At 45.4% G+C, this 11,571-nt stretch overlaps 1 protein-coding gene across 1 annotated transcript; it reads right to left on the reverse strand.

Moving 5' to 3' along the window:
* Positions 1 to 671: 671 nt before the first annotated feature.
* On the reverse strand, positions 672 to 2,520 carry LOC123085102 (F-box protein SKIP22). Its single transcript, XM_044506683.1, has one exon. The coding sequence runs from the start codon at positions 2,444 to 2,446 to the stop codon at positions 944 to 946; it is 1,503 nt and encodes a 500-aa protein (XP_044362618.1). The 5' UTR covers positions 2,447 to 2,520; the 3' UTR covers positions 672 to 943.
* Positions 2,521 to 11,571: the final 9,051 nt, after the last annotated feature.

An 11,571-nucleotide genomic window follows, 5' to 3' on the forward strand; every position in this document is an offset into this window, starting at 1 on the left:
TTGGTTGCCGGGAACAATCTTTGAAAAGCATGATGTTAGGTACATTTAGTGATATTAAATGAAAAAACAGAGCTAAATGCCAACAGTGTTAAATCTTCCATCTGTTCATTGTGAGCTAAAAGTACACTAGATAGCCCGAAAGGAAACCTACATTTGCACTGACCTAAAAATAGCCCTCTACTGAGATGTACCTGACAGCATTGCATAATACATGAACAGTAGTGCTATTGACTTATAGAATACAACATAAAACGAGGATAACTTGACATCAATATATATTTAAGGTTGTAACTCAAAATGCCACCAGTAAGTCAGCGTACACAACTTCCAAGTGTTTAAAACCAACGTGATATGAGTAATATTCCGTTCTTGCTAAGAAAACAGTCCATTCTTGCTACTAAGAAAGCCACCAGGTGAGCTTCATGTACTTCACAACTTTCTAAATGCCATTTATGCTCATAATTATGGTAACAATACACACTTACCATAATAATAAACACAACCTAAGTCCTATTTCAAGATTTGTTGATGAAAATAATTAGTTCTGGGATAAAACGTACTATAAAATTACTTACTCCCTCCGATCCATATCAATTGTTGCTGATTTAGTACAACTTTGTCCTAAATCAGCGACAATTAATATGGATCGGAGGCAGTATTAAACTGTCAGATGAGAGCTGATACCGAAACATGTATAGAGAGCAAAGTTAAGCTCTCAGTACCATAAGTCCAAACTATTTATTACATAATCGATCATGGCGTTGGCTAGATCAGAGCAGAAGTACTTTGGTGTCATAGCAAGGAATAACCGGAAAACGACAAGACATAGGATCTAAGATACAGACAAAAAAGTTCACGAGGATAAGAGCACTGGCATGCAACTTATAAACATGTACAAGGCAGCCTATGCATTGCATACTTGAGATACTAGTGAAAACTTAAATCAAGGAAACCCTTGGCGATGACCCTCGAAATTGCAGTTGGGCGAGATGTTCCTCCGCTGATTTCCAAAACTACGCCCAAGGATATTGTGATTTATAAAGGGCAGACGGTCCGAATCACCACCAATTACTGGGAAGTTAAGTGGGTTACGTGTACCGATCCCCCAACCATAGCCCGAAAACCTTGGGCTGGGTGGTCTCTTGTGATGCCTCCTACTGTTGTCCACCTTCCAAGCTGCCACAAACCTTTGCTTCCAATTTCCGCTCCATCCAGAACCCTTGCTAGAAGGACTCATCTCCAATTCTAACCTCATCTTCCAAAGATTATCATCTGCTGCAAGATCCTGCAATTCCTTGCATGCGCACTGAACCCTTGCAAGACCAACCCCAGGAACAAACTCCAATACTTTAGCCTTCAGATCACCTGGCAATGCCATCAAGCACGGCGGCAAGCGCAACCCGTTGAGTTGGCACAAAGATATCATCAGCGGAAGACACAGCTCATCCTTCAGCACCCTCCAAAGCTCAAGAATCTCCTTCTCCTCTGTTGCACCCACTTCATTGCTATCCAGATATAGCAGCGGCGCCAGCTTTGGTAACTCCAAGCACAATCTGCGCACTTCTGAGTGTGCCCCGGGCACACACCCATATATCATCACAAAATTCGGCATCAATGAGCAGTTCAAAACCACTGTCTTCCCCTCTTCACCCTCGGGTAGCATGGCGACAAGCTCCGGTAAGGTGTATTTTACGGTCAGTGTTGCCGCTGCACCCGAGGCCCAGTCCTTCAGCAATCCGAGGCGAGACCCCATCGGATTCTCCGCAAGGAAGCCAGCATCGACCAGAGCTGCCTGAAGGGACACAGCTAGGCGATGGATAACAGTACCATTTGCGCCCCCAGCATTCTCCGCCTCCATCTGCCGCTTGAGAATCCCAATCACAAGGCTCGACAAGCTCTTGGGCGCCTGGACGGCCTCCGCCATCACCACATCGGGCGGATCAGATGCCACGGGCAAACTAGGTTCCACGTGGAGGGTTCGCGGCCTCGACGAACAGATAGGCTCTATGTGTAGATTTTGCGGCAGCGATGAAGAGGCGGGCTGTATGTGTAGATTTTGAGGCAGTGACGAGGATCCACCGGCCACCCCAGGAGATTTGGAACCGGAAGCAATTTGCCCGATGGAGGCTGTATCCGGGCTAGGGTTCCGGGGAAGTGTTTGAGGAGGCGGTGGCTGCGATAATAACTCTGCGGAGAGCGTGAAATAGAGGAGGTCACCGGATGCGAGGCCGAGGGCGGCGAGGGTGGCTGAGGGGTCCGGTGAACAGAGCTCCTGCGAGCGGTTGAGGGAGAGGCGGACGGACTCGGCGGGGACGGGCTGCGCGGCGGAGAGCTTGGCGGCGAGGAAGGACTTCACATCGGCGAGCACGGCCGTGTCCGGCAGCTGCACGCGGTGCGTCTCAGCGACGCCGCCGCGCGCGTCCATGGAACGCAGCCGAAGCTTCATGGTCGTCTGTTGGGGAAATTTGCAGTTCTGGATCAGCACGACACGCGACGCGAGGGGTATTCAGGAGGATTGGTGGGATGGGTATGGGGCGCCCCTATGTCTCGCTTTAAGCGAGCACAGGGGCAAGCCTCGCGTTGGGGGGACCCCAGATGGGCCGACCCAGCCGCGCGGGGGGCCGCGGCCTTTTTTTCCTTCCTTTTTTCTGTTCTTGTTTTTTGCTTTATTTTTGTACTTTTCGCTATACTTTAAAATATTCTACATGTATAAACAAAACATTCTTCAAAAACACATTTGAAAAAAATGTTTAAAATTATTTTTGAAAATTGTTGAATAAGAATTAAAAATTGTTAAAATAAGTATTTGATAAATGTTGAACAAGTATTTGAAAATTTTGAATAGGTATTAAAAATGTTGAAAATGTATTTGACAAATGTTGAATAAGTCCTAAAATTGCTGAACGAGTATTATAAAAATGTTGAACAAGTATTTCAAAATGTTGAATAAGTATTAAAAATATTGAACGGGTATTTGAAAAATGTTGAACAAGTATTTGAAAATGTTGAATAAGTACTAAAATGTTGAACAAGTATTTGAAAATGTTGACTAAGTACTAAAATGTTGAACAAGTATTTGGAAAATGTTGAATAAGCGTTCGGACAATGTTGAACATGTAAACAAAAAAGTTGATCACTTACTTAAAAAATGTTTTTGACACATACGAAAATGTAGAGTGAAAACGAAAACAAACATAAGAAAAAAGAAAAAATGGAGAAGAAAAAAGAAAATCAAACAAAAAATAGAGAAGAAACAAAAGGAAAAAAACCAAAGACGAAGAAACAAAATGTAAGAAAGAATGAAAAATGGAGAATAAAAAATAAAGAAACAAAACAAAAAACAAAAAACGGTTCGAGAGGACCTGCCCGGGGACCACACGGCCACCTTGCATGCCCTGGGGGGCACCTGCTCATGTGGGACCCCTTGCACCGCCTTGACCTGATTCCATTGCCATAATTCCCTATAAATATCGAAACGCTCCGCCATATATTCAGAATAATTTTATCGCCGCCGCAAGGCTGTGTTCCACAAAGATCCCATCTTGAGGCGTGTTCCAGAGCCCTGCCGGAGAGGGAAGCCATTGTCGGAGTCATCTTCATCAACCTTGTTACCTCCATGATGATGTGTGGGTAGTTTCATTAGGACCTAGGAGTCCATAGTACTAGCTAGATGGTTCTCTCTCTTTTTGTATCTTGAATGCCATGTTGTTGGGGAACGTTGCAGAAAACAAAATTTTCCTACGGTTTCACCAAGATCCATCTATGAGTTCATCTAGTAACGAGTGGTCGGATTGCATCTACATACCTTTGTAGATCACGCGCGGAAGCGTTCAAAGAACGGGGATGAAGAAGTTGTACTCGACGTGATCCAAATCACCGGAGATCCTAGCGCCGAACGGACGGCACCTCCGTGTTCAACACACATACGGTCAGCGTGACGTCTCCTCCTTCTTGATCCAGCAAGGGGGGAGGAGAGGTTGATGAAGATCCAGCAGCACGACGACGTGGTGGTGGATGCAGGGGTCACCGCAGCAGGGCTTCGCCGTTCTACTACGAGAGGGATAGGTGTAGCAGGGAGAGGGGGGCGCCAAGACTCAAGGGTGCGGCTGCCCTCCCTCCCCCCTTTATATAGGCTCCCCTAGGGGGGGCGCCGGCCCTAGGAGATGGGATCTCCTAGGAGGGCGGCGGCCAAGGGGTGGAGTGCCCCCCAAGCCAGGTGGGGCGCCCCCCACCCTAGGGTTCCCAACCCTAGGCTCATGGGATGGGCCAAGGGGGGCGCACCAGCCCACTATGGGCTGGTTCCCCTCCCCACTTTGGCCCATGGGGCCCTCCGGGATGGGTGGCCCCACCCGGTGGACCCCCGGGACCCTTCCGGTGGTCCCGGTACAATACCGGTGACCCCCGAAACTCTCCCGATGGCCGAAACTGCACTTCCTATATATAATTCTTCACCTCCGGACCATTCCAGAACTCCTCGTGACGTCTGGGATCTCATACGGGACTCTGAACAACTTTCGGGTTACTGCATATTATATCTCTACAACCCTAGCGTCACCGAACCTTAAGTGTGTAGACCCTACGGGTTCGGGAGACATGTAGACATGACCGAGATGGCTCTCTGGTCAATAACCAACAGCGGGATCTGGATACCCATGTTGGCTCCCACATGCTCCTCGATGATCTCATCGAATGAACCACGATGTCGAGGATTCAAGCAACCCCGTATACAATTCCCTTTGTCAATCGGTATGTTACTTGCCCAAGATTCGATCGTCGGTATCCCAATACCTCGTTCAATCTCGTTACTGGAAAGTCACTTTACTCATACCGTAATGCATGATCCCGTGACCAGACACTTGGTCACTTTGAGCTCATTGTGATGATGCATTACCGAGTGGTCCCAGAGATACCTCTCCGTCATACGGAGTGACAAATCCCAGTCTTGATCCGTGTCAACCCAACAGACACTTTCGGAGATACCCGTAGTATACCTTTATAGTCACCCAGTTACGTTGTGACGTTTGGTACACCCAAAGCACTCCTACGGTATCCGGGAGTTACACGATCTCATGGTCTAAGGAAAAGATACTTGACATTGGAAAAACTCTAGCAAACGAACTATACGATCTTGTGCTATGTTTAGGATTGGGTCTTGTCCATCACATCATTCTCCTAATGATGTGATCTCGTTATCAATGACATCCAATGTCCATAGTCAGGAAACCATGACTATCTGTTGATCAACGAGCTAGTCAACTAGAGGCTTACTAGGGACATGTTGGTGTCTATGTATTCACACATGTATTACGATTTCCGGATAACACAATTATAGCATGAATAAAAGACAATTATCATGAACAAGGAAATATAATAATAATCCTTTTATTATTGCCTCTAGGGCATATTTCCAACAGTCTCCCACTTGCACTAGAGTCAATAATCTAGTTACATTGTGATGAATCGAACACCCATGGAATTCTGGTGTTGATCATGTTTTGCTCTAGGGAGAGGTTTAGTCAACGGATCTGCTACATTCAGGTCTGTATGTACTTTACAAATATCTATGTCTCCATCTTGAACATTTTCATGAATGGAGTTGAAGCGACGCTTGATGTGCCTTGTCTTCTTGTGAAACCTGGGCTCCTTGGCAAGTGCAATAGCTCCAGTGTTGTCACAGAAGAGTTTGATCGGCCCCGACGCATTGGGTATGACTCCTAGGTCGGTGATGAACTCCTTCACCCAAATTGCTTCATGTGCTGCCTCCGAGGCTGCCATGTACTCCGCTTCACATGTAGATCCCGCCACGACGCTCTGCTTGCAACTGCACCAGCTTACTGCCCCACCATTCAAAATATACACGTATCCAGTTTGTGACTTAGAGTCATCCAGATCTGTGTCGAAGCTAGCGTCGACGTAACCCTTTACGACGAGCTCTTCGTCACCTCCATAAACGAGAAACATTTCCTTAGTCCTTTTCAGGTACTTCAGGATATTCTTGACCGCTGTCCAGTGTTCCTTGCCGGGATTACTTTGGTACCTACCTACCAAACTTACGGCAAGGTTTACATCAGGTCTGGTACACAGCATGGCATACATAATAGAACCTATGGCTGAGGCATAGGGGATGACACTCATCTCTTCTATATCTTCTGCCGTGGTCGGACATTGAGCTGAGCTCAATTTCACACCTTGCAACACAGGCAAGAACCCCTTCTTAGACTGATCCATATTGAACTTCTTCAATATCTTATCAAGGTATGTGCTTTGTGAAAGACCTATGAGGCGTCTTGATCTATCTCTATAGATCTTGATGCCTAATATATAAGCAGCTTCTCCAAGGTCCTTCATTGAAAAACTCTTATTCAAGTAGGCCTTAATGCTGTCCAAAAGCTCTATATCATTTCCCATCAAAAGTATGTCATCTACATATAATATGAGAAATGCTACAGAGCTCCCACTCACTTTCTTGTAAACGCAGGCTTCTCCATAAGTCTGCATAAACCCAAACGCTTTGATCATCTCATCAAAGCGAATGTTCCAACTCCGAGATGCTTGCACCAGCCCATAAATCGAGCGTTGGAGCTTGCACACCTTGTCAGCATTCTTAGGATCGACAAAACCTTCCGGCTGCATCATATACAATTCTTCCTTAAGGAAACCATTAAGGAATGCCGTTTTGACGTCCATTTGCCATATCTCATAATCATAGAATGCGGCAATTGCTAACATGATTCGGACGGACTTCAGCTTCGCTACCGGTGAGAAAGTCTCATCGTAGTCAACCCCTTGAACTTGTCGATAACCCTTAGCGACAAGCGAGCTTTATAGATGGTCACATTACCATCCGCGTCTGTCTTCTTCTTAAAGATCCATTTATTTTCTATGGCTCGCCGCTCAACGGGCAAGTTAGTCAAAGTCCATACTTCGTTTTCATACATGGATCCTATCTCGGATTTCATGGCTTCCAGCCATTTGTCGAAATCCGGGCCCGCCATCGCTTCTTCATAGTTCGAAGGTTCATCGTTGTCTAACAACATGATTTCCAAGACAGGGTTGCCGTACCATTCTGGTGCGGAACGTGTCCTTGTGGACCTTCGAATTTCAGTAGGAGCTTGATCAGAAGTATCTTGATCATCATCATTAACTTCCTCTCTAATTGGTGCAGGCACCACAGGAACATTTTCCTGAGTTGCGCCACTTTCCGGTTCAAGAGGTAATACTTCATCAAGTTCTACTTTCCTCCCACTTACTTCTTTCGAGAGAAACTCCTTCTCTAGAAAGGATCCATTCTTGGCAACAAAGATCTTGCCTTCGGATCTGAGGTAGAAGGTATACCCAATAGTTTCTTTAGGGTATCCTATGAAGACGCATTTCTCCGACTTGGGTTCGAGCTTTTCAGGTTGAAGTTTCTTGACATAAGCATCGCATCCCCAAACTTTTAGAAATGACAGCTTAGGTTTCTTCCCAAACCATAACTCATACGGTGTCGTCTCAACGGATTTTGACGGAGCCCTATTTAAAGTGAATGCGGCAGTCTCTAAAGCATAGCCCAAAAAGATAGCGGTAAATCAGTAAGAGACATCATAGATCACACCATATCCAATAGAGTGCGATTACGACGTTCGGACACACCATTACGCTGAGGTGTTCCAGGCGGCGTGAGTTGTGAAACTATTCCACATTTTCTTAAGTGTGTGCGAAATTCGTGACTCAAGTATTCTCCTCCACGATCTGATCGCAGGAACTTGATTTTCCTGTCACATTGATTCTCAACCTCACTCTGAAATTCCTTGAACCTTTCAAAGGTCTCAGACTTGTGTTTCATTAAGTAGACATACCCATATCTACTCAAGTCATCAGTGAGGGTGAGAACATAACGATAACCACCGCGAGCCTCAACACTCATTGGACCGCACACATCAGTATGTATGATTTCCAATAAGTTGGTTGCTCGCTCCATTGTTCCTGAGAACGGAGTCTTGGTCATTTTACCCATGAGGCATGGTTCGCATGTGTCAAATGATTCATAATCAAGAGACTCTAAAAGTCCATCTGCATGGAGCTTCTTCATGCGTTTGACACCTATGTGACCAAGGCGGCAGTGCCACAAGTATGTGGGACTATAATTATCAACCTTACATCTTCTGTGTAGCATTACGCTCGAGATTCATTAAGAATAAACCATTCACCATCGGAGCATGACCATAAAACATATCTCTCATATAAATAGAACAACCATTATTCTCGGATTTAAATGAGTAGCCATCTCGTATTAAACGAGATCCTGATACAATGTTCATGCTCAAACTTAACAATTATTGAGGTTCAAAACTAATCCCGTAGGTAAATATAGAGGTAGCGTGCCGACGGTGATCACATCGACCTTGGAACCATTCCCGACGCGCATCGTCACCTCGTCCTTCACCAGTCTCCGCTTATTCCGCAGCTCCTGCTTTGAGTTACAAATGTGAGCAACTGCACTGGTATCAACTACCCAGGAGCTACTACGAGTACTGGTAAGGTACACATCAATTACATGTATATCACATATACCTTTCGTTTTGCCGGCCTTCTTGTCCGCTAAGTATTTGGGGCAGTTCCGCTTCCAGTGACCACTTTCCTTGCAATAAAAGCACTCAGTCTCGGGCTTGGGTCCATTCTTTGGCTTCTTCCCGGCAGCTTTCTTGCCGGGCGCGGCAACTCCCTTGCCGTCCTTCTTGAAGTTTTTCTTACCCTTGCCTTTCTTGAACTTAGTGGTTTTATTCACCATCAACACTTGATGTTCCTTTTTGACTTCTACCTCTGCTGATTTCAGCATTGAAAATACTTCAGGAATGGTCTTTTCCATCCCCTGCATATTGAAGTTCATCACAAAGCTCTTGTAGCTCGGTGGAAGCGACTGAAGGATTCTGTCAATGACCGCGTCATCCGGGAGATTAACTCCAGCTGATTCAAGCGGTTATGTAACCCTGACATAGTGAGTATGTGCTCACTGACAGAACTATTTTCCTCCATCTTACAGCTGAAGAACTTGTCGGAGACTTCATATCTCTCGACCCGGGCATGAGCTTGAAAAACCATTTTCAGCTCTTCGAACATCTCATATGCTCCGTGTCTCTCAAAACGCTTTTGGAGCCCCGGTTCTAAGCTGTAAAGCATGCCGCACTGAACGAGGGAGTAATCATCGGTACGTGTCTGCCAAGCGTTCATAACGTCTTGTTCTGCAGGGAGAACAGGTGCTTCACCTAGCGGTGCTTGTAGGACATAATCTTTCTTGGCAGCTATGAGGATGATCCTCAGGTTCCAGACCCAGTCCGTATAGTTGCTGCCATCGTCTTTCAGCTTGGTTTTCTCTAGGAACACGTTGAAGTTGAGGACAACGTTGGCCATTTGATCTACAATACATGTTGTAAAGATTTTAGACTAAGTTCATGATAATTAAGTTCATCTAAATCAAATTATTCAATGAACTCCCACTTAGATAGACATCCCTCCAGTCATCTAAGTATAACATGATCCGAGTTAACTAGGACGTGTCCGATCATCACGTGAGATGGACTAGTCAACATCAGTGAACATCTTCATGTTGATCGTATCTTCTATACGACTCATGCTCGACCTTTTGGTCTTCTGTGTTCCGAGGCCATGTCTGTACATGCTAGGCTCGTCAAGTCAACCTAAGTGTTTGCATCTGTAAATCTGTCTTACACCCGTTGTATGTGAACGTTGGAATCTATCACACCCGATCATCACGTGGTGCTTCGAAACAACGAACTGTCGCAACGGTGCACAGTTAGGGGGAACACTTTCTTGAAATTATTATGAGGGATCATCTTATTTACTACTGTCGTTCTAAGTAAACAAGATGCAAAAACATGATAAACATCACATGCAATCAAATAATAATAGTGACATGATATTGCCAATATCACATAGCTCCTTTGATCTCCATCTTGGGGCTCCATGATCATCTTGTCACCGGCATGACACCATGATCTCCATCATCATGATCTCCATCATCGTGTCTCCATGAAGTTGCTCGCCAACTATTACTTCTACTACTATGGCTAACACGTTTAGCAATAAAGTAAAGTAATTTACATGGCGTTTCTCAATGACACGCAGGTCATACAAAAAAATAAAGACAACTCCTATGGCTCCTACCGGTTGTCATACTCATTGACATGCAAGTCGTGATTCCTATTACAATAGCATGAACATCTCATACATCACATATATATCATTCATCATTCATCACAACTTTGGCCATATCACATCACAAAACACTTGCTGCAAAAACAAGTTAGACGTCCTCTAATTGTTGTTGCAAGTTTTACGTGGCTGCAATAGGGTTCTAGAAAGAACGTTTTCTTACCTACGTGAAAGCCACAACGTGATTTGTCAACTTCTATTTACCCTTCATAAGGACCCTTTTCATCGAATCCGCTCCAACTAAAGTGGGAGAGACAGACACCCGCCAGCCACCTTATGCAACTAGTGCATGTCAGTCGGTGGAACCGGTCTCACGTAAGCGTACGTGTAAGGTTGGTCCGGGCTTCTTCATCCCACAATACTGCTGAAGCAAAATAAGACTAGTAGCGGCAAGAAAGTTGACAATATCTACGCCCACAACAAATTGTGTTCTACTCGTGCAAAGAGAACTACGCATATACCTAGCTCATGATGTGTAACACCCTCGATGCGACTATAGCTCCCACGTGTCGAGGCACGACTTAGAGACATAATCGCATTGAAGGCATATGTCGCAAGTTAGGGAATCTTCACAACATCCCATGTAATATGATAATAAAAGGGGAGATAACATAGTTGGCTTACACTCGCCACGTCAATCAAGTGCATAAATAACATTACATCATCCAAACACTCATGGCCCGACTACGACGCCAAAATAAAAGAGAACCCAACATGCGACACGGTCCCAATCACCCCCAACTGGGCACCACTACTGATCATCGGGAAAGGAAACATAGTATTCGTTGAGAGTCTTTGTCGAACTCCCACTTGAGCTCATACGCGTCTCCTGGAGCGGAATCATCAGGCCCTGCATCTGGTGTAATAGTAATTTGTGAGCCACAGGGACTCAGCAATCTCGCACCCTCGCGATCAAGACTATTTAAGCTTATAGGTATGGCAAGGAAAAATATGAGTGGAGCTGCAGCAAGCGACTAGCAAGTATGGTGGCTAACTTATTCGCAAAAGGGAGCGAGAAGAGGAGGCAAAGCACGAGCGAGAAACTAGAGAACAACCTGCGCAAACATTACTCCAACACCGTGTCCACTTCCCGGACTCCGCCGAGAAGAGGCCATCACGGTAACACACTCAGTTGATACATTTTAATTAAGTTAAGGTTCAAGTTATCTACAACCAGACATTAACAAATTCCCATCTGCCCATAACCGCGGGCACGACTTTCGAAAGTTCAATCCCTGCAGGGGAGTCCCAACTTAGCCCATGACAAGCTCTCACGGTCAACGAAGGAATAGACCTCCTCCCAAGATGTTCCGATCAGACTCGGTATCTCGGTAACTCAAGACACTTCGACAGGTTAAA

Source organism: Triticum aestivum, chromosome 4A, assembly GCF_018294505.1.
Source record: "Triticum aestivum cultivar Chinese Spring chromosome 4A, IWGSC CS RefSeq v2.1, whole genome shotgun sequence".
Taxonomy (NCBI): domain Eukaryota; kingdom Viridiplantae; phylum Streptophyta; class Magnoliopsida; order Poales; family Poaceae; genus Triticum; species Triticum aestivum.